Source organism: Coregonus clupeaformis, chromosome 13, assembly GCF_020615455.1.
Source record: "Coregonus clupeaformis isolate EN_2021a chromosome 13, ASM2061545v1, whole genome shotgun sequence".
In the NCBI taxonomy this organism is placed as follows: domain Eukaryota; kingdom Metazoa; phylum Chordata; class Actinopteri; order Salmoniformes; family Salmonidae; genus Coregonus; species Coregonus clupeaformis.
Window position 1 is genome coordinate 31,882,307 of NC_059204.1, and position 24,163 is coordinate 31,906,469.

General features: G+C 47.8%; 1 protein-coding gene across 11 annotated transcripts in view; it reads left to right on the forward strand.

The window, feature by feature from the left end:
• LOC121579246 (disks large homolog 2) overlaps nt 1–24,163 on the forward strand; it is a 336,409-nt gene that overhangs the window by 155,089 nt on the left and 157,157 nt on the right. For 9 of the 11 annotated variants that reach the window (XR_006002882.2, XM_041893670.2, XM_041893672.2 and 6 more), the window contains 2 exons: nt 20,815–20,898; nt 22,637–22,798. Coding sequence is in view for 10 of the 11 variants with exons in the window: in XM_041893670.2 (XP_041749604.2) it covers nt 20,815–20,898; nt 22,637–22,798 (246 nt within the window). In the remaining variant the exon portion in view is untranslated. The remainder of the gene's footprint in view (nt 1–20,814; nt 20,899–22,636; nt 22,799–24,163) is intronic. The other 2 variants (XM_041893673.2, XM_041893678.2) reach the window with 2 other exon arrangements.

Consider the following 24,163-nt stretch of genomic DNA (forward strand, 5'->3'; position numbering starts at 1 on the left):
GTCAAAAATACCACAGAAAAAATATATACAGTGTGTGCAAATGTAGCAAGTTATGGAGGTAAGGCAATAAATAGGCCATAGTGCAAAATAATTACAATTAGTATTAACACTGGAATGATAGATGTGCAAATAGAGATACTGGGGTGCAAATTAGCAAAATAAATAACAATATGGGGATGAGGTAGTTGAGTGGGCTAATTTCAGAAGGGCTGTGTACAGGTGCAGTGATCGGTAAGGTGCTCTGACAACTGATGCTTAAAGTTAGTGAGGGAGATAAGAGTCTCCAGCTTCAGAGATTTTTGCAGTTCGTCCAGTCATTGGCAGCAGAGAACTGGAAGGAATGGCGGCCAAAGGAGGTGTTGGCTTTGGGGATGACCAGTGAGATATACCTGCTGGAGCGCATACTAGGGTGTTGCTATGGTGACCAATGAGCTAAGATAAGGCGGGGATTTGCCTAGCAGTGATTTATAGATGGCCTGGAGCCAGTGGGTTTGGCAACGAATATGTAGTGAGGACCAGCCAACAAGAGTGTACAGGTCACAGTGGTGGGTAGTATATGGGGCTTTGGTGACAAAATGGATGGCACTGTGATAGACTACATCCAATTTTCTGAGTAGAGTGTTGGAGGTTATTTTGTAAATGTGTCACGGTTTACTACGCCAGAACCCAGAAGCAGACCAGGACAAGGTACTTTGAGACAAAGGTGAGTGTTTATTTAAGTGACTCCCGAGTGAGGCTGAATAATCCAGGGACAGAGCGGGTGGCGTGGATGGGTTGTTGAGGGTGCAGTGGTAGGTCCAGAAATGGCTCGGCAGCCGCCGACCATCAGGCAGAGGTTGGGTGAAGGTTCCGGGTGAGAGATGTTCATGGCTAACGATCCGGCAGGAACTGGATGTTCGGCCAGAGCCTAAGAAGGGTGATGATCAGGACCAGGTGTGCAGATTGCTGATGGGATGCAGGTGCGGAAAACAAGAGAGCTCCCCGGAGCGTTCCCGAACCCTCGGGAAACTGGAGATCACGAACAGGAAAAACTAGTCACCAGACAGGACCCGACTCAGACTGCCGGGATCGTTACAGTACCCCCCTCCGACGAACGCCACCGGGCGGACTCCCGGAGCGCCAGGATGGAGGCGGTAGAAGTCACTGATGAGGTCAGCATCTAGAACCTGTCGCCGCGGAATCCAACTCCTCTCTTCAGGGCCATACCCCTCCCAGTCCACGAGATACTGGAAACCCCGGCCCCGCCGTCTGGAATCCATGATGCGACGCACCGTGTAGGCAGGACCACCTCCGATCATCCGAGGAGGAGGAGGAGGAGGCGGAGGAGGCAACAGAGGACTGAGGAAGACAGGCTTGAGGCAGGAGACATGAAAGGTGGGATGGACTCTGAGCGTCCTCGGTAGTTTGAGTCGAACTGCCACTGGATTGATCACCTTCTCCACCACAAACGGACCAATGAACTTCGGTAACAACTTCCTAGACTCAGTCCGTAACGGAAGATCCCGTGTGGCCAACCAAACCCTATCTCCGATGGTATAGGTGGGAGCGGGGATCCGGCGACGATTCGCCTGGAGCTGATACCGGTCCGAAACTCTAAGGAGTGCCTTTCTGGCCCGATGCCAGGTCCGGTGGCAACGACGAATATGGGCCTGAACCGAAGGCACTGAGAGCTCCTTCTCCTGAGAAGGGAACAGGGGAGGTTGGTAGCCATACAGGCACTGGAAGGGAGACATCCCAGTGGCAGATGTAGGGAGAGTATTGTGGGCATACTCAACCCACGGCAACTGAGAAACCCAGGAGGTGGGGTTGGAAGAGACCAGACAGCGTAGCGTGGATTCCATCTTCTGGTTGGCTCTCTCCGCCTGACCATTGGATTGGGGGTGAAAACCAGATGTGAGACTGACTGTAGCTCCAATGGCCAAACAGAAGGACTTCCAGACAGCAGAGGTAAACTGAGGGCCACGGTCGGAAACGATATCACTGGGCAAACCGTGGACCCTGAAAACCTCCCTAACCAGGATCTCGGACGTCTCCGAGGCAGAGGGAAGCTTGGCAATTGGCACAAAGTGGGCGAACTTGCTGAATCTGTCCACGATAGTCAGAACGACCGTGTTCCCCTCAGAAGCGGGCAACCCAGTGACGAAGTCCAGGGCCAGATGCGACCATGGTCGCCGGGGAATAGGAAGGGGGTGAAGTAGTCCAGAGCTGGGCCGATTGGTACTCTTATTCTGCGCACACACTGGACAGGCAGCAACAAAACCCCGAGTATCCTCGGCCATGGCAGGCCACCAAAAACGTCTGCGAAGAAACGCCATTGTCCGAGCCACGCCAGGGTGACAAGCCATCTTGCTGGCGTGGGACCATTGGAGGACAGCAGGACAAACCGACTCAGGCACAAACAACCGACCGGGTGGACCGTTACCGGGACCGGGCTGAGTCCGAAGGGCCGCCAGCACCTCCTCCTCAATCTTCCACATAACTGCTCCCACGACGCAGTTCCGGGGGAGAATTGTCTCGGTCTTGGACCCACTCTCCTCCGTCTTGGAGAACATCCGGGACAAGGCGTCCGCCTTGCCGTTCTTAGATCCAGGTCGGAACGTCAGGGAAAACTTGAATCGTCCGAAAAACAACGCCACCTGGCCTGACGGGGAGTTGAGACGTTTAGCCGATTGCACGTAAGCAAGATTCTTGTGGTCAGTCCAGACAATAAACGGTTGCTCCGCCCCCTCCAACCAGTGGCGCCACTCCTCCAAGGCAAGTTTCACCGCGAGAAGCTCCCGGTTACCCACATCGTAATTCCTCTCCGCAGGCGAAAGGCGACGAGAGTAGTAGGCGCAGGGATGGAGTTTACTGTCCGTGGAGCATCGCTGCGACAGGATGGCGCCAACTCCCACATCAGACGCGTCCCACTTCAACGACGAACTGACGGGCCGTGTCCGGTTGAGAGAGAATCGGTGCGTTGGTGAATCGCCTCTTCAAATCCAGAAACGCTCGATCCGCCTCCGGATTCCACTTGAAGGTCCTGATACTGGAAGTCAAGGCAGTTAACGGAGCGGCCACACGGCTGTAATCCCGGATGAATCTGCGGTAGAAATTCGCAAACCCCCAAAAATCTCTGGAGCTGCAATCTCGTACCGGGCTGGGCCCATTCCAGAACCGCTCTAACCTTCTCCTGGTCCATCCTAATCTCTCCCCTGGAGATGATGTACCCGAGAAAGGATGTCGTGTGGGCGTGAAACTCGCACTTCTCGGCCTTCACGAACAGGCGATTCTCCAACAATCGCTGCAGAACCTGCCGGACATGCTGGACGTGGTCGGAAGGTTCCTTCGAGAAGATCAGAATGTCATCCAGGTAAACAAACACAAAGAGACCGATCATATCTCTCAGGACGTCGTTCACCATACTCTGGAATACCGCTGGAGCATTGGTCAGTCCAAACGGCATCACCTGATACTCAAGTGACCCATCGGTGTATTGAACCCCCGTCAACCACTCGTCCCCCTCTCTGATCCGGACCAGGTGATACGCATTGCGTAGGTCTAGCTTGGTGAACACCGTAGCACCCTGTAAGGAGTCGAAGGCAGAACTCATCAAGGGCAGGGGATACTTGTTCTTGACCGTGATGTCATTCAACCCCCGATAATCAATACATGGTCGAAGAGAGCCATCCTTCTTACCCACAAAGAAGAATCCTGCCCCCAGGGGTGATGACGAGGGACGAACGAGACCAGCAGCTAGGGACTCCTTGATGTAGGTCTCCAACGCCTCACGTTCAGGTCGGGAGATACTGTATAACCTTCCCTTGGGGTAGACAGCTCCAGGGACCAGGTTGATGGCACAATCATATGGTCGGTGGGGAGGGAGTGACAGAGCCTTCTGCTTACTGAAAACTTCCCCCAAATCGTGATATGTCTCGGGAACCAGGGACAAATCTGGGGGTTTAGCCTCAATCACCTGACTGGGAACCGAATGGGGGCAGGCAGTCTTGAGACAGTTAGCATGACAATCAAGGCTCCAACTCGTTACCTTGCCCGTCACCCAATCGAACGTGGGATTGTGTTCCTTCAGCCAGGGGTATCCAAGGACCAGAGGAACATGGGAAGACGGCAGAATGAAGAATGAAATCATCTCAGAGTGATTCCCCCGACAACCGCATCTTAACCGGTTCAGTCCTCATCGTGATACGTGCCAGACTACTGCCGTTCAGAGTGGTCGCTTCCATGGCTTCCGGCAATTGCTCCTTGGAAAGCCCCAGCTGTTCCACCAACTCGGCATCAAGAAAGCTTCCATCGGCACCTGAATCGATAAAAGCGTTAAGCGCTAAGCTCTGATTCCTGTTCACAAGGGTAGCCGGAAACGGGGTCTGACAGAGGTACTGAGAGGTTGAAACTGGCTCGCTAAAAGTCCTCCCAACTTTAGCGAGCCGGGCAGTTTGACGACCGCCGGGAACAAGTGGAGATGTAATGTCCCGAGCTACCACAGTAGAGGCAGCAGTTGGTCTGACGTCTATGTTGACGCTCCTCCTTGGTTAACCCGTGCCGCCCCACTTGCATGGGTTCAGAATCGGGAGAGAGGACCTCTCCACTAATCCATTGTGGTGGAGAATGATCGACGTGTTCTGGTCCACCACCCGACCCGACTGGGAACTGAGAAGCTGATCGATTGGACGGACCCCATTGCTTCTCCCTCCTTCGCTCTCGGACTCGATTATCCACCCGAATAGACAAGGCTACCAAGCTGTCCAGGTCACTAGGCTCCGGATAGGAGATCAACTCATCCTTGAGCTGCTCCGACAGACCCTGGTAAAAGGCCGCTTGCAGAGACTCCTCGTTCCACCCACTCTCCACAGCCAACGTCTTGAACTCGATCACGAAGTCGGCCACGCTGCGAGTTCCTTGGTGAAGCGAAAACAGGCGCCTAGCTGCGTCCCTCCCTCGGACGGAATGGTCGAAGAGCTTCCTCATCTCGGCCGTGAACCCCTGGTATGAAGCCATGCAGGGGTCTTGTCGTTCCCAAACGGCTGAAGCCCACTCCAGCGCCGACCACGCAGCAACGCAATCACAAAGGCTATCCTAGCCTTGTCTGTGGCATAAGAGTAGGGCTGTAGATCGAACACTAATCCACACTGCATAAGGAAGGAACGGCATCTTCCCAGCTCCCCCTCATATCTATCCGGCGTCGGAACCTCGGGCTCACGGAAGGACACAGCTCCAGAAGCGGCAGGCGAGATGGGTGAAACCGGTAGTGGATCCTCCACCGGAACTTTGCGTTGGTTCTGGACCTCCGTCAGACCGGTAGAAAGGTTCCGAACTGACAACGCGATCTCCTGTAGTACCGTGCTATGATGGCCCAACATCTTCTCCTGATGGGTAATGGCATGGCGAACAGAGTCCAGGTCCGCTGGGTTCATTACTGGCCGGATCGTTCTGTCACGGTTTACTACGCCAGAACCCAGAAGCAGACCAGGACAAGGTACTTTGAGACAAAGGTGAGTGTTTATTTAAGTGACTCCCGAGTGAGGCTGAATAATCCAGGGACAGAGCGGGTGGCGTGGATGGGTTGTTGAGGGTGCAGTGGTAGGTCCAGAAATGGCTCGGCAGCCGCCGACCATCAGGCAGAGGTTGGGTGAAGGTTCCGGGGTGAGAGATGTTCATGGCTAACGATCCGGCAGGAACTGGATGTTCGGCCAGAGCCTAAGAAGGGTGATGATCAGGACCAGGTGTGCAGATTGCTGATGGGATGCAGGTGCGGAAAACAAGAGAGCTCCCGGGAGCGTTCCCGAACCCTCGGGAAACTGGAGATCACGAACAGGAAAAACTAGTCACCAGACAGGACCCGACTCAGACTGCCGGGATCGTTACAAAATGACATCGCCGAAGTCAAGGATCGGTAGAATAGTCAGTTTTACGAGGGCATGTTTGGCAGCATGAGTGAAGGAGGCTTTGTTGCGAAATAGGAAGCTGATTCTAGATTTAACTTTGGATTGGAGATGCTTAATGTGAGTCTGGAAGGAGAGTTTACGGTCTAACCAGACACCTTGGTATTTGTAGTTGTCCACATACTCTAGGTCAGACCCGTCGAGAGTAGTGATTCTAGTCGGGTGGGCGGGTGCCAGCAGCGTTCCATTGAAGAGCATGCATTTAGTTTTACTAGTGTTTAAGAGCAGTTGGAGGCTACGGAAGGAGTGTTGTATGGCATTGAAGCTCGTTTGGAGGTTTGTTAACACAGTGTCCAATGAAGGGCCAGATGTATACAAAATGGTGTCGTCTGCGTAGAGGTGGATCTGAGCATCACCAGCAGCAAGAGCGACATCATTGATATACACGGAGAAAAGAGTCGGCCCAAGAATTGAACCCTGTGGCACCCCCATAGAGACTGCCATAGGTCCAGACAACAGGCCCTCCGATTTGACACATTGAACTCTTGGTGAACCAGGCGAAGCAGTCATTTGAGAAACCAAGGCCATTTAGTCTGCCAATAAGAATGCGGTGGTTGACAGAGTCGAAAGCCTTGGCCAGGTCGATGAAGACGGCTGCACAGTACTGTCTATTATCGATCGTGGTTATAATATCGTTTAGGACCTTGAGCATGGCTGAGGTGCACCCATGACCAGCTCGGAAACCGGATTGCATAGCGGAGAAGGTACAGTGGGATTTGAAATGGTCGGTGATCTGTTTGTTAACTTGGCTTTCAAGGCAGGGCAGGATGGATATAGGTCTGTAACAGTTTGGATCTAGAGTGTCACCCCCTTTGAAGAGGGGGATGACCGCGGCAGCTTTCCAATCTCTGGGGATCTCAGATGTTACGAAAGAGAGGTTGAACAGGCTAGTAATAGGGGTTGCGACAATTTCGGCGGCTATTTTTAGAAAAAAAGGGTCCAGATTGTCTAACCCAGATGATTTGTAGGGGTCCAGATTTTGCAGCTCTTTCAGAACATCAGCTATTTGAATTTGTGTGAAGGAGAAGCGGGGAGGGTGGGGGGGGCATGGGCAAGTTGCAGCGGAGAGTGCAGAGCTGGTGGCTGGGGTAGTGGTAGCCAGGTGGAAAGCATGGCCAGCCGTAGCAAAATGCTTGTTGAAATTCTCGATTATTGTAGATTTATCGGTGGTGATAGTGTTTCCTAGCCTCAGTGCAGTGGGCAGCTGGGAGGAGGTGCTCTTATTCTCCATGGACTTTACAGTGTCCCAAAACTTTTTGGAGTTAGTGCTATAGGATACAAATTTCTGTTTGAAAAAGCTAGCCTTTGCTTTCCTAACTGCTTGTGTATATTGGTTCCTAACTTCCCTGAAAAGTTGCATATCGCGGGGGCTATTCGATGCTAATGTAGTACGCCACAGGACGTTTTTGTGCTGGTCAAGGGAAGTCAAGTCTGAGGAGAACCAGGGGCTATATCTGTTCTTAGTTCTGAATTTTTTGAATGGGGCATGCTTATTTAAGATTGAGAGGAAAGCACTTTTTAAAGAACAACCAGGCATCCTCTACTGACGGAATGAGATCGATATCCATCCAGGATACCTGGGCCAGGTCAATTAGGAAGGCCTGCTCGCTAAAGTGTTTTAGGGAGCGTTTGACAGTGATGAGGGGTGGTCGTTTGACCGCGGACCCGTTATGGACGCAGGCAATAAGGCAGTGATCGCTGAGATCCTGGTTGAAGACAGCAGAGGTGTATTTAGAGTTTCAGTTAGATATCTATGAGGGTGCCCATGTTTACGGATTTAGGGTTGTACCTGGTAGGTTCCTTGATCATTTGTGTGAGATTGAGGGCATCTAGTTTGGATTGTAGGATGGCCGGGGTGTTAAGCATATCCCAATTTAGGTCACCAAGCAGTATGAACTCTGAGGATAGATGGGGGGCAATCATTTCACATATGGTGTCCAGGGCACAGCTGGGGGCTGAGGGGGGTCTGTAGCAAGCGGCAACAGTGAGAGACTTATTTCTGGAAAGGTGGATTTTTAGAAGGAGGAGCTCAAACTGTTTGGGCACAGACCTGGATAGTATGATAGAGCTCTGCAGGCTATCTCTACAGTAGATTGCAACTCCACCCCCTTTGGCAGTTCTATCTAGACGGAAAATGTTGTAGTTGGGGATGGACATTTCTGAATTTTTGGTGGCCTTCCTAAGCCAGGATTCAGACACTGCTAGAACATCAGGGTTGGTGGATTGTGCTAACGCAGTGAATAACTCAAACTTAGGAAGGCGGCTTCTGATGTTAACGTGCAGAAGACCAAGGCTTTTACGGTTACAGAAGTCAACAAATGATAACTCCTGGGGAGTAGGAGTGATACTGGGGGCTGCAGGGGTTAGCCTCTACATCACCAGAGGAACAGAGGAGGACTAGAATAAGGATACGGCTAAAGGCTTTAAGAACTGGTCTTCTAGTGTGTTGGGTACAGAGAATAAAGGGGGCAGATTTCCTGGCGTTGTAGAATAGATTCAGGGCATTATGTACAGACAAGGAAATGAAAGGATATGAGTACAGTGGAGGTAAACCTAAGCGTTGGGTAACAATGAAAGAGATAGCATCACTGGAGGCACCGATTTGAGCCGGTGTCAGCGTGTATGGGGGGTTGAACAAAGGAGCTATTTAAGGCAGTTTGAGAATGACTTGGGGTTCTATATTGAAATTGTATAATAAGAACTAACTGGAACAGCAATAGGCAAGGCATATTGACATGGGAGAGAGGCATAAAGCAATCACAGGTGTTATTAGAGAGAGCAAAGACAACAACTGGCAATGGCGATTAAAGTTTGGGCTGAGGCTAAACAGATAAACAGGACAGGGTACCGTGTAAAGGAACAGTCCAGCAGGCATCAGCTGTGCAGCTGAGTGATCATAAGGTCCAGTGAACAACAATATGTGAGTCCGAGAGCAGTTCGAATTGGTGCTAAAGCACAGCAAGCAGGAAGCACGGCTGTTGTTTGCGTGTGCTAGCGGGCCGGGGCTAGCAGATGGATCTTCGAGGTCATCGCAATGGGAAGCCTGTTGAAACCACAGACGATTACGTCGGCAGACCAGCCGTGATGGATCGGCGGGGCTCCGTGTCGACTCTAGGAGGTCCCGTCCGGTTGACAGAGAGTTAGATAGCCGGGAGATGTGCCTGACTCGAGGCTAGCTCCAGGCTGATTAGCCAACAACAACATTCATTTGGTTGCAGCTAGCTAGTTGCGATGATCAGGTGGGTGTGGGGTGGCATTTCTTTGGGGGGGCGCACAGCCCTTCATGTGCTCGCCAGAGGTAGCCTGACTGCCATTAGGTACCGAGATGAGATCCTCAGACCCCTTGTGAGACCATATGCTGGTGCGGATGGCCCTGGGTTCCTCCTAATGCAAGACAATGCTAGACCTCAAGTGGCTGGAGTGTGTCAGCAGTTCCTGCAAGAGGAAGGCATTGATGCTATGGACTGGCCCGCCCATTCCCCAGACCTGAATCCAATTGAGCACATCTGGGACATCATGTCTCGCTCCATCCACCAACGCCACGTTGCACCACAGACTGTCCAGGAGTTGGCGGATGCTTTAGTCCAGGTCTGGGAGGAGATCCCTCAGGAGACCATCCAGGAGACCTCTTCAGGAGGTTGCCCAGGCGTTGTAGGGAGGTCATACAGGCACGTGGAGGCCACACACACTACTGAGCCTCATTTTGACTTGTTTTAAGGACATTACATCAAAGTTGGATCAGCCTGTAGTGTGGTTTTCCACTTTAATTTTGAGGGTGACTCCAAATCCAGACCTCCATGGGTTGATAAATTTGATTTCCATTGATAATTTTTGTGTGATTTTGTTGTCAGCACATTCAACTATGTAAAGAAAAAAGTATTTAATAAAATTATTTCATTCATTCAGATCTAGGATGTGTTATTTTAGTGTTCCCTTTATTTTTTTGAGCAGTGTATATTTAGTAGAAGGATGAAAAGTGTGATAGGGAAATATGTACGAAAAATACAGAAAAATACAAAAAACTGGCTATTTACACGGACACACAACAAAGAACACGACCGCACTGCTACGCCATCTTGGATCAATAGTTACAGTACTCAGCTGCAGATGGTAGCTTCACAACTCACCAAATGCTTGTTTAAACTAGTTACTGGTGCAAAAGTGTAGTGGTTACTTGTAATACCAAGACATTACTATCCTGGTGGTAGTATGTGGTATATCATGGTAGTATATGTGGTATATCTGTCATACAGTATCTAAACAACAACAAGTAAACTAAGCTTGCTTATGGGCCAACCACACATTTGCATATCACTGCATCGGTATACACTGAGTATACCAAACATTAAGAACGTCCTAATATTACAATACCCTGTTCAAAGGCACTTAAATTTTTTTGTCTTGCCCAATCACCCTCTGAATGGCACACATACACAATCCATGTCTCAATTGTCTCAAGGCTTAAAAATATGTATTTTTACCTGTTTCCTCTCCTTCATCTACACTGATTGAAGTAGATTTAACAAATGACATTTACATTTACATTTTAGTAATTTAGCAGACGCTCTTATCCAGAGCGACTTACAGTTAGTGAGTGCATACATTTTTCATACTTTTTTCATTTCAAATGACATCAATAAGGGATCATAGCTTTCACCTGGTCATGGAAAGAGCAGGTGTTCTTAATGTTTTGTATACTCAGTGTAGCTCTGCAGGGGGATGGAATGAAATGCAATTATACCCAAATAGGAAAAGGATGTGACAAAGAATCACAGAATAAATTTCGAGCTAATGAGATTTCTGGGTAACACTTTACATTACAGTGCCATTATTACTGTGTAACTGCTCATGTAATTACAGTGTAAGAGGTATTGTAACTACTCATTAAACACTTACCCTTACTTTAGCCATAGCCCTAAGTAAGCCGAAGTACAGTGTAATAATGAGTAATTACAATATTTGTTTTGCTGTAATTACAGGAACAATTACACTGTAATAAGGGCACTGTAATGTAAAGTGTAACTGATTTTCTTCTGGTCATGGAAAAGCAACCCATACTACTTTTAATCCCTGCTGAAAATTCGTACGTGAAAATTATTTTCCTCCTTCATCAGCTCTCTATGTTATTCTGGAGTGGCCATGTTGCCACAGGGTAACCGGGCACTGCCCTCGGCTCCCCACAAGCACCCCTCTCCTGTGTGTGTGTGTGTGTGTGTGTGTGAGAGAGAGTTGGCATCTCAATGCTCTTACGTGCACTGTTTCCTTTTCTACTCTGTAGAACGTTTTTCAGTTTGCATAACACGTTTTACTGAGTTTGCATGCATTCCTGAGTTGGGCAAATGTGTTGTTTAACTTGAGACACAGTACAATTTCAAGTCCTCTCAACTTAGAGATTGAAAGATATCATCAGCTGAAGTATACAGGGGCCCGTATGTATCATCTGTCTCAGAGTAGGAGTGCTGATCTAGGATCAGGTCCTCCCTGTCAATAATGATCTGACTCATTATGAGGCAAAAATGATCTTAGATCAGCACTCCTACTCTTAGACACGTGATATATACGGCCCTAGCTCTCCCTTGGGAAAGAGGTCCTCTGACACAACAAAGTTAATTTTGATGGTAAAATGGATTCAGCAGTATGTTATGATAATTGCACATCATTTTAGAATTCAAATAATTTCTGTGGCCATAAGATAATATTTTGCAGTTAATGCCACTTGCTAGAAGCTTTTATCCAAAGCAAAAGTATGTGGAATTGTAACCAGGATGCTTGGCATTGCCGGCGCCACGATCTTACCAGCTGAGCCACGCCTTTACCACATATACAGTTCAAGTCGGAAGTTTACATACACCTTAGCCAAATACATTTAAACTCAGTTTTTCACAATTCTTGACATTTAATCCTAGTAAAAGTTCCCTGTCTTAGGTCAGTTAGGATCACCACTTTATTTTAAGAATGTGAAATGTCAGAATAATAGTAGAGAGAATGATTTATTTCAGCTTTTATTTCTTTCATCACATTCCCAGTGGATCAGAAGTTTACATACACTCAATTAGTATTTGGTAGCATTGCCTTTAAATTAATTAACTTGGATCAAACGTTTCGGGTAGCCTTCCACAAGCTTCCCACAATAAGTTGTGTGAATTTTGGCCCATTCCTTCTGACAGAGCTGGTGTAACTGAGTCAGGTTTGTAGGCCTCCTTGCTCGCACACACTTTTTCAGTTCTGCCCACATATTTTCTATAGGATTGAGGTCAGGGCTTTGTGATTGCCACTCAAAATCCCTTGACTTTGTTGTCCTTAAGCCATTTTGCCACAACTTTGGAAGTATGCTTGGGATCATTGTCCATTTGGAAGACCCATTTACGACCAAGCTTTAGCTTCCTGACTGATGTCTTGAGATGTTGCTTCAATATATTCACATCATTTTCCTTCCTCATGATGCCATCTATTTTGTGAAGTGCACCAGTCCCTCCTGCAGCAAAGCACCCCCACAGCATGATGCTGCCACCCCCGTGCTTCACAGTTGGGATGGTGTTCTTCGGCTTGCAAGCTACCCCCTTTTTCCTCCAAACATAACTGTTACGGATACAGGTATCCTGTGTTTTTGTGTGTTTCTCTCCTTCTGCCCTAATCACAGGTGTCCTGTATGTTCCTGATTGGTGGTCGTTGAGGTGTCTGCTGATTGGACCAATCAGTGAACATTCCTGTGAATAGCACCACCTGTTACTCGTTTGTTCAATCACACAGCCCATTGTATAAAAACCAGTCTTGTGTTTGTTGAGAGAGAGAGAGATTTTTTCCATATGTGAGTATGGACACTGTTGTGTCCTGTGTGTTGTGTACTCACTAAGTTGTTGGTTACCCTGTTGGTAACTTTATTAGAATCTATTTCTTTACCTGAGTGTGGATACTGTTGTATCCTGTGTGGTGTGTACTTATATAATTGCTGATTACCCTGTTTGGTAGCTTTGTGTGTTTCTGGGAAAAGGGGAGTTTAAGCTAGTTGCCCTTGGGCGTACATTACCCGTAGGAAGAACTCTGTCTATAAACACTAGTGAGACCTGAGCGGACCACCCACTGTATTTTTGTATGGTAGCAGTAGCCTAGCGGTTCTTGAGGCAGGCAAGATCAGTTTAGGGGGTTTTACACTATTGTTTCATTTCTTGGGTCCTGCTCAGCCCTTTTTCCCAAACCCTTACTGTGTGTTCAGAAATAAACACTTTGTGTTTGACGGTAGTTCATGGTTGTTGTGTCATTTTTGGTTCTCACTGTTCCCTGCCACACTTATAATTTACATGAATTTATGTTACGGGTCTCATGTCCATCCACCCTAGATGTTTAGAGCCACGGGGTTCGTAACATAAAGTGGGGGCTCGTCTGGGATCCTATATATCCCATGCTACTCATGTAAATTAGTTAGTGTCTGGTTCAGTGTTGAGCTTAGCAGCTGTACTACCTGTTTTTTTTGTGTGTTCTGTAGTCGACGGCTCGTGTTGCTAGTAGGATGGCTACTTTTGAGTTGGAGGCATTTTTGGAAAACCCTACGTGGGAGATTTTTGAGAATTGTCGTAGAGTGGATCTACAGGCTTTGGCTGACCACTTTTCTGTACCCATACCGAGGGGTTTAGTGAAAGCAGAAGTTAGGGAAGTAGTGCTAGCGATATTGTTGAACGAGCGAGTGCTTGAGTTACCGCCGCCTGAGTCTGCTGCTCCTGTAGGGGATGTGGTTGCTGTTCCTGTAAGCCCATCAGTGTCTGAGGACGAGGCTAAGGCTCCAGCCACATTGCCCCGTTATGACCCACTCTCCCCACTGACTGACAGTGATGCCAGGATCGATGTCCGCTCGACACGGCTCCAAATGGAGGCGGAAGAGCGGGCACAAATCAGGCAAGACAAGCTGGAGATGCGTAAGCTAGAGGCAGAACAGGAGACGCGTAAGCTAGAGGCAGAACAGGAGACGCGTAAGCTAGAGGCAGAACTGGAGACGCGTAAGATGGAAATGGAGATGCGTAAGATGGAACTGGAGGTGCGTAAAATGGAACTAGAGGCAGAAACAGCGAGGTTAGTCTCTGCTAATACTATGCCTGCTAGTGAGCCATCCTCACCAGCTGTGTCATCTGCTACGTTTGATATTAGTAGGCAGATCACCTTGGTACCTGTGTTCAGGGAGTCAGAGGTTGATTCCTATTTCAGTGTGTTTGAACGTATAGCGGTAGCATTGAAATGGCCCGACGAGGTATGGTGCCTATTACTTCAGTGTAAGCTAACAGGTAAAGCCCAAGAGGTTCTGGCAGCGCTACCTCTTGAAGACAGTTTGAATTATGAAGTGGTCAAAGCTACTGTTCTTCGTGCCTATGAGCTTGTTCCTGAGGCATATCGACAGAGATTTAGGTCTCATAAAAGTCTCCTACTCAGACTTATGTGGAGTTTGCTAGAGACAAAGGAAATCTGTTTGACAAATGGCACAGTGCTAGTAAGGTAACTGATTTTAACTCTCTACGGGAGTTAATCTTGTTAGAAGAGTTTAAAAATTGTTTACCGGAACGCATTGTAGTTTATCTGAACGAACAGAAAGTATCCTCACTGTCGGAAGCGTCTGTATTGGCAGACGAAGTTTGTGTTGACGCATAAGAGCGTGTTTTCGGCTCGTACGGAGAGCCGGGCTGCGGAGTTGCTAACTTTTAATCCTAGTCGACCAGCAGTACATCCAGCACGCCCAAAAGATGTGCGTCACTGTTTCTATTGTCATAAGGTGGGACATATAGTTAATGATTGCTTTCTGCTAAAACGCAAACCGGGGATGCCTCAGCACGCCAGGCCGCCAACGGGTGTTGGGCTGATTCGTACGGTTGTAGGGCCGGAATCAAGACAGAAGCCTCATAGTGAATGTGGTTTGAAAGTCCCTGTCCCAGATCACAGTTATGAACCGTTCATTTTTGAGGGGTTTGTTTCTATATCAGATGATGAAGCGTCTCAGCGTCCAGTTAGAATCCTCAGAGATACTGGTGCGGCGCAGTCGTTCATACTAGCTGATGTGTTGCCCTTGTCCAGTAATACATATTGTGGTTCCAGTGTGTTAGTACAAGGAATTGAAATGGGTTTCGTCCCAGTGCCATTGCACTTTGTGAACGTACACTCTGAGTTAGTCAGTGGATTGTTCAGAGTTGGCGTACGTCCGATGTTGCCAGTAAAAGGGGTGACCTTTATAATGGGCAACGATATTGCCGGAGGAAAGGTAATACCCATATTGGAGGTATTGGATAAAAGTGACCAGTCTCTCTCCGAGGAGCTGGCACAGGGTTATCCAGATGTGTTCCCCGCTTGTGCTGTCACACGTGCTCAAGCACGACAAGTGGGTGAAGTGATAGATTTGTCGAACACGATTCTATTCAGAGAGTGTGACCCAGAGGATAGTTCGGGTGCTACCTCTGGTAAGCTGGTGCAGTCTGACCAACAGCCCAGAGAAAGGAAGAAGGATGTGGAACTTGTTGCTGAGGCCATACAGTTACCAGTTACTCGTGAGCAGCTGATCGCTAACCAACAGGTTGACATTAGCCTGGCTAAATGTTTTTCTAGTGTTGTCTCAGAGGAGGAGCTAAAGAAGAAAAACATGGCATACTTCCTTGATGGTAATCTCCTCATGCGTAAATGGACATCCCATGTTGACGCTGGCGGAGATTGGAATGCTGTTTACCAAATAGTGATTCCTACAGCCTTTCGACAAAATGTTTTATCCCTCGCTCATGATCACCAGTGGTCCGGACATCTGGGAGTCACCAAGACTTATGATCGTGTTTTGCGACATTTCTTTTGGCCTGGCTTAAAACAAGATGTGGCTCAGTTCTGTCGGACTTGCCACACCTGTCAAGTAGTTGGGAAACCGAACCAGGTTATTTCCCCGCGCCTCTTTGTCCCATACCGGCCATAGGTGAACCATTCGAACATGTGATGGTTGATTGTGTTGGACCATTACCAAAAACAAAATCTGGTAACCAGTTTATGTTGACAATTATGTGTGTGGCCACCAGGTACCCAGAGGCCATTCCTCTGCGAAGGATTACTGCTCCGGTGGTGAGTAAAGCGTTGATCAAATTCTTCTCAACTTTTGGATTACCTAAGGTGATACAAACTGATCAGGGTACGAATTTCCTTTCTAAACTTTTCAAACAAGTGTTAAAATCCTTGTCAGTTACACACCGTGTGTCAAGCGCATATCACCCAGAGTCTCAGGGTGCGCTTGAACGTTGGCATCAGACCTTGAAGTCTATGCTCCGTAAATATTGCTTGGAATCTGAGAAAGATTGGGATGAGGGAGTTCCTCTAGTGTTGTTTGCTGTCCGTGAGACAGTACAGGAATCCCTAGGGTTCAGCCCAGCTGAACTGGTGTTTGGACACACCATGAGAGGGCCTATGAAAGTCCTTAAGGATCAGTTTTTGTCACAAGAGTTGTGTGTGAAAGAAAATGTGTTGGACTACGTTAGTCGCTTTCGTGAGCGCCTACATGCTGCCTGTGCTCTAGCAAAGGAAGCACTGTCTTCCTCACAGAAACGGATGAAACGACACTATGACACACAGGCTGTTTCCGTTCACTGCAGCCAGGTGACCGAGTTCTTGTATTGTTGCCTGTGCCAGGAGCGTCATTGTCAGCACGTTTCTCTGGTCCTTATGTCATTGAAAAGAAACTAAGTGAAACTGACTACGTGATACAGACTCCTGATAGAAAACGCCAATCTCGTGTGTGCCACGTTAACATGTTGAAGACATACCACACCAGACCCGTCACTCAGGTAGACAGTCCAGAGAAACTGGCCGAGTCGGCTGTCTCTATTGCTGCTACGGCTGTAGTGGGAGGTCATGTTAATGAGGTGGACGGAGATGGTTTGGAGTTGCGCAATACTCAGCAGCAGTGTGCTAGATTGCCCAATTCAGAGATGCTGCTGTCTCTCCCGTCAAGCCTGATTCATTTAACGGACAGACAGTCAGATGATATTGTGAGACTATTACACAGCTTTCCATGTCTTTTTAATGATGTTCCTACATGTACAAATGTGTTAGAACATGACATTAATGTTGGAAACGCTGCACCTATCAAGCAACATCCTTATCGTGTCAACGTCTCTAAGAGAAAAACAAAAAGGGGTTGGATAATGTGTTGGCAGATGCTTTGTCTCGTGTGTAATGATCTAGGTTTTTTTTGTTGTTATCCCGGCAGGATGATTTGTGAATTTGGGTGTTGTGATAGTACGTGTGTCGCAAACCATTGTGGTTTGCTCTTTTAAGGGTGGGAGTGTTACGGATACAGGTATCCTGTGTTTTTGTGTGTTTCTCTCCTTCTGCCCTAATCACAGGTGTCCTGTATGTTCCTGATTGGTGGTCGTTGAGGTGTCTGCTGATTGGACCAATCAGTGAACATTCCTGTGAATAGCACCACCTGTTACTCGTTTGTTCAATCACACAGCCCATTGTATAAAAACCAGTCTTGTGTTTGTTGAGAGAGAGAGAGATTTTTTCCATATGTGAGTATGGACACTGTTGTGTCCTGTGTGTTGTGTACTCACTAAGTTGTTGGTTACCCTGTTGGTAACTTTATTAGAATCTATTTCTTTACCTGAGTGTGGATACTGTTGTATCCTGTGTGGTGTGTACTTATATAATTGCTGATTACCCTGTTTGGTAGCTTTGTGTGTTTCTGGGAAAAGGGGAGTTTAAGCTAGTTGCCCTTGGGCGTACATTACCCGTAGGAAGAACTCTGTCTATAAACACTAGTGAGACCTGAGCGGACCACCCACTGTATTTTTGTATGGTAGCAGTAGCCTAGCGGTTCTTGAGGCAGGCAAGATCAGTTTAGGGGTTTTACACTATTGTTTCATTTCTTGGGTCCTGCTCAGCCCTTTTTCCCAAACCCTTACCGTGTGTTCAGAAATAAACACTTTGTGTTTGACGGTAGTTCATGGTTGTTGTGTCATTTTTGGTTCTCACTGTTCCCTGCCACACTTATAATTTACATGAATTTATGTTACGGGTCTCATGTCCATCCACCCTAGATGTTTAGAGCCACGGGGTTCGTAACAATAACGATGGTCATTATGGCCAAATTGTTCTATTTTTGTTTCATCAGACCAGAGGTCATTTCTCCAAAAAGTACGATCTTTGTCCCCATGTGCAGTTGCAAACCATAGTCTGGCTTTTTTATGGCGGTTTTGGAGCAGTGGCTTCTTCCTTGCTGAGCGGCCTCTCAGGTTATGTCGATATAGGACTCGTTTTACTGTGGATATGGATACTTTTGTACCTGTTTCCTCCAGCATCTTCACTAGGTCCTTTGCTGTTGTTCTGGGATTTATTTGCACTTTTCGCACCAAAGTACGTTCATCTCTAGGAGACAGAACGCGTCTCCTTCCTGAGTGGTATGATGGCTGCGTGGTCCCATGGTGTTTATACTTGCGCACTATTGTTTGTACAGATGAACTAGGTACCTTTAGGCATTTGGAAATTTCTCCCAAGGATGAACCAGACTTTTGGAGGTGTACAATATTTTTTCTGAGGTCTTGGCTGAAATCTTTTGATTTTCCCATGATGTCAAGCAAAGAGGCACTGAGTTTGAAGGTAGGCCTTGAAATACATCCACAGGTACACCTCCAATTGACTCAAATGATGTCAATTAGCGTATCAGAAGCTTCTAAAGCCATGACATCATTTTCTGGAATTTTCCAAGCTGTTTAAAGGCACTGTCAACTTAGTGTATGTAAACCTCTGACCCACTGGAATTGTGATACAGTGAATTATAAGTGACATAATCTGTCTGTAAACAATTGTTTGAAAAATTACTTGTGTCATGCACTGTCACGATCGTCTACGAGAGAGGAGGACCAAAGCGCAGCGTTGGTAGCGAACATATTGATTTTAATGTAATACACGAGAATACAAAACAAAACACGATCATGAAGTCCTCAGTGACAACGACTGAACATAGAACAAAAACCCACAACCCCAAGGTGAACAATGACAGTTTAAATATGGCTCCCAATCAGAGATAACGAGCCGACAGCTGACACTCGTTACCACTGATTGGGAGTCACTGGACCAAACAATGAAACCACCAATAACAACCCAACTAATCCCCAAACACAAAAAATGAACACACCCTGGCTCAATAATACAAAGTCCCGGAGCCAGAGCGTGACAGTACCCCCTAAAGGCGCGGACTGCGACCGCGCCAAAGAACCCAAATAGGGGGGGGCTGGGTGGGTGTTGCTCCTCGGAGGCGGCTCCGGCTCTGGCTCCGGGCTTGACCACCATCCTACATCCATCCCCCCGTAATGGCCCCGGTCCGATCCAACCCAGCTGGCTGGATCCGGACTGATGACGCGCACCCCTAACTTGGCGCGTGAGGCAGGGACGAACCGGACCTGGCTGACGATACGCATCCTCGGCTTGGTGCGTGGAGCCGGAAACGGACCTCCTCAGGCTGACGACTCGCCTCCCTGGCTTGGTGCGCGTAGCAGGCATAGGCTGAACCATGTTGACGACTCGCCCCCTTGGTTTGGTGCGAGTAGCCGAACGAGCTGACCCAGGTTGACGACTCGCACCCTTAGCCTGGTGCGAGTGGCAGGAACAGTCCGGGTTGGGCCGGCGACCCACACCGTAGTTTTGATGCGTGAGCAGGAACCGGCCGGGCTGGGCTGGCGACGCACCCCTTTGGCTTGGTGCGTAGAGCAGGGACAGGCCGGGCTGGGCTGGCGACGCACCCCTTTGGCTTGGTGCGTAGAGCAGGAACGGGCAGAGCCGGGCTGACGAGACGCACCACAGGCTTGATGCGGAGAGCAGGCACGGGCCGTGCCGGACTGACGACGCACACCACTGGCTTGGTGCGGGAAGCTTGGATGGACCGGACTGTACTAGGGACACACACCACTGGCCCTACACCGGGATCTGGAACGGGCCGGACCGGACTGGCAACACACGCCAGTACCTCTCGCCGTGCCTCTACTTCCTCCATCCCCTCTTCGACCAGTGGCCCCCGTAACCCGGCGGCCTTCTCCAGCAACCCACTGGGCCGCTCTATCGCGGCCTCCTGCTGGTCCGACGTCGTGAGCCCCCCCTAAGAATTTTCGGGCGTCTCTCCTACCCGTGGACCAGGTCTCCATATCCCTCGCCAGCCTCTCGCCCTTCTGCCATAGTGTCAAGCCCTTCTCCTCCTCACTCGGCTTGACCCAGTCCAGGAGGCGAAGGAGATCTGTGAGGGATCTCCCTGGCGATGGCTCCTGGACACGCTGCTTGGTCCCATCTTGGTGGGATTTTCTGTCACGATCGTCTACGAGAGAGGAGGACCAAAGCGCAGCGTTGGTAGCGAACATATTGATTTTAATGTAATACACGAGAATACAAAACAAAACACGATCATGAAGTCCTCAGTGACAACGACTGAACATAGAACAAAAACCCACAACCCCAAGGTGAACAATGACAGTTTAAATATGGCTCCCAATCAGAGATAACGAGTCGACAGCTGACACTCGTTACCACTGATTGGGAGTCACTGGACCAAATAATGAAACCACCAATAACAACCCAACTAATCCCCAAACACAAAAAATGAACACACCCTGGCTCAATAATACAAAGTCCCGGAGCCAGAGCGTGACATGCACAAAGTAGATGTCTTAACCGACTTGCCAAAACTCTAGTTTGTTAACAAGAAATTTGTGGAGTGGTTTAAAAACGAGTTTTAATGACTCCAACCTAAGTGTATGTAAACTTCCGACTTCAACTGTAGAATGGAGATGCACAGCGGACATTTTGTATTGTTGTGCAGATATTATGTTAAGGGTTTCCCTCTTGTGGTCAAAGCTAGAATGCTCTCTCTTGTCCACAGAACAGGCCGGCTGCGGTGCAGGGGTCCCCACACACTGGCCATCCCCCGGCATGCATGAACCCCGCCTTGATGAGCACTCCCTGGGTGAGAGAGGGGCTGTCCTTCGGGGCCCACCTTCATGCCATCCTTCTCCCATGCTTCGGGCAAGGCACCCATCCATGCCACTCTCATGCCGCTAGCCACTCTTGTGCTGTACACAGAGAGGACTTCACATATCATAAGGCACTCAGGCCTTGGGGATATTGTCCCTTATCACTCCATCATGAATCAAATAGGTTAACATTAGGGACAGTATACAGTATACTTGATGATTATAAGGGACTAGCTTGATGGAAATCTATTTATTCGATATTGTTTCGAGTTGGTTTGAACATTTTAGAGCTATGTGGGCATATACACTGAGGAACACCTTCCTAATATTGAGTTGCAGGTTTGCCCTCAGGACAGCCTCAGTTCGTCGGTGCATGGACTCAACAAGATGTCGAAAGCGTTCCACAGGGATGCTGGCCCATGTTGACTCCAATGCTTCCCACAGTTGTGTCGAGTTGGCTGGATGTTCTTTGGGTAGTGGACCATTCTTGATACACACGGGAAACTGTTGAGCGTGAAAAACCCAGCAGCGTTGCAGTTCTTGACACAAACCGGTGCACCTGGCACCTACTACCATACCCCGTTCAAAAGCACTTAAATATTTTGTCTTGCCCATTCATCCTCTGAATGGCACACATACACAATCCATGTCTCAATTATCTCAAGGCTAAAAAATCCTTCTTTAACCTGTCTCCTCCCCTTCATCTACACTGATTGAAGTGGATTTAACAAGTGACATCAATAAGGGATCATTGATTTGTTTTTAATGTTTTTTATACTCAGTGTATATAGATGTATTATTCAAAGAGTTATCTTAGCAGGTTTATAATAGACAGATGTGCCTTCTTTTTGTAGGTATGAATATAGAAAATGTTACATCCAGAAACAAAATGACATTTGTCAAACACGTCATGCGAGAAATCAAGCAGAATTAGTTTGCCATGATATGACCTATGTGTAGGCAGGAAGAAAGACAATCAGAAGAGAAAGGAAGCATTGTCTGGTTTTGCATAAGAACGATATGGTAGTATACTGTATTCCAAGGCAAGTTCAGAGAATCAGTTCATCAAGTCTTGTCTTACCAACTGTAGCGATGTTCACCTAAGCCAGGATTCAATCTAAGGCGAGTTGTCGGCAAGTGCACTGCACTTGACTTTTAAAGGTCATTCACGATCGAGCCGCCTTCCGCACCTTTACCGTGAATGCTAGTTATTTCACAAAAAGGCAATGTGAAAAGAAGTGGAACTTTCCCACTTTCCGTTCCAATTAGAATTAGGCTACCATGTTTCAGTCCACCCACCATTTTGCTTTCTGACATCTGGGAGGGACCACATGTTCACACTTACATACGCTGTCACAGATTCACGCTCGCTGGCAAAGACCTCCCTTACCATCTGTCTCCGAGACCCCCAATGGGACACAGCTTTCACTGTCATTTCACAACGGTTTAGTAGTGGTGAAGCAGTGTCATATGAACTTTATGGGTAGCATTAACCATCACAGAGGATGCCTCATCATTCACTTCACTGGGCCACAGAATTAGGCTATACATGTAGCCTAGTCAATGTATTATGTGACTCTCTACAAATAGCATGGTTCACAGTGGAATTTAAATGTCAATCTATTATTTGTCATCATTCTGATGGTTTCTTTTTTCTTTTCCTCTGTGCTCTTTTTGTCCTTCCATCGCTTTTCCTCCTCCTCCTCTTCCTCATCTTCCTCCTTTCTAAAGCAGTATCGCTATCAAGATGAGGACTCTCCGCCTGAGCACGGGTTCCCGCGGCTGACCAACGAGGTGCGCGCCCCTGAGCTGGTACACGTATCGGAGAAGAACCTCTCGGAGATTGAGAATGTGCATGGCTACGTGTCCCACTCCCATATCTCCCCGCTCAAGGTCAGCAAATGTCCTGTCCTGCACCCCCAACCCAGTGAGCAAAATTGGTTTACAAATAAGTCATTTCTACGGCAAAACTGTGCCAACCAGTTTTGCTCACTGGGAAGCCCCTGGGAAGGCTTTCAACATGGTGTCCCTCGTTCCTCTACCTGTTAGTCTGGTTCTTTTGTCTCCTCTGCAAGTTTTCTCACTTATCTCTCCCTTGTTCTTTCTATTTCTTTCTCCCTATCTCTTTCTCTCATTCCTCTTAGCCATTCCCTCTCTCACTCTCTTGATTAATTCAAAAGCCATTGTGATTCCTGTCCTGAGTCTTTGGTAAGCCTCTCATAACTAGTGCAACTCAGTGCCCTATTGCTAACAAAATAACATTGTCGTGTTCATTTAATTAGGCATCAAATGTAAGAAAATGGACTGGAACAGGGAAGGACTGCCTGGAATTGTCCAGGAAGAAACTCTTAAAACATTGTCCACACTCAGGAAAAAAAGGTGCTATCAAAAACCAATGAGGGTTCTTCATCTGTCCCCATAGGAGAACCCTTTGAAGAACCCTTTTTGGTTCCAGCTAAAACCCTTTAGGGTTCCATGTAAAAACCCTTTCCACAGAGGGTTCTATGTGGAACCCAAAAGAGTTCTACCTGGAACCAAAAAAGGGTTCTCCTATGGGGACAGCCGAAGAAGAACCCTTTTGGAACCCTTTTTTCTACGAATGCACTACATGCCCTAATGAACATGACCCATATGTTCACTGAATAGAGGATCTGACCAGGATAGAAAACGATATCTGTTTTCTTGAAATGAGATGTACATGGGCTGGTTCATATCTGTAATGGATGCATTAGACTATTTTAGAAACTTTTCTAAAGAAAGGTTATGATTGAATTACTTTTTAAATGAATATATTTAAGCAGTAAGGCCCAAGGGGGTGGGTTATATTGGCCAATATACCGCGGCTAAGAGCTGTTCTTATGCACGATGCGAAGCGGCGTGCCTGGATACAGCCCCTAGCTGTGGTATATTGGCCATATACCACAAACCCCCAGGTGCCTTACTGCTATTATAAACTGGTTACCAACGTAAATAGAACAGTAAACAAGTATTTTTGCGTCATACCCGTGGTATATTGTCTGATATACACACGGCTGAAATGCTGTTTCAGCCAATCAGCGTCCAGGACCCAAAGTTCCCGGTTTATAATACTGTATAATGCTCTTGGTAATGTACGTTACTCAAACAGTTATTTAACATTTATTAGCATAAATGGAGGGAATGTCTGACGTGCTTGACCACATGGAAAAAGGATTTACACATTAATTGATTTATGTTAAATAATGTCCTCCATAGAGTTGTTGATATGGCACTCAACCA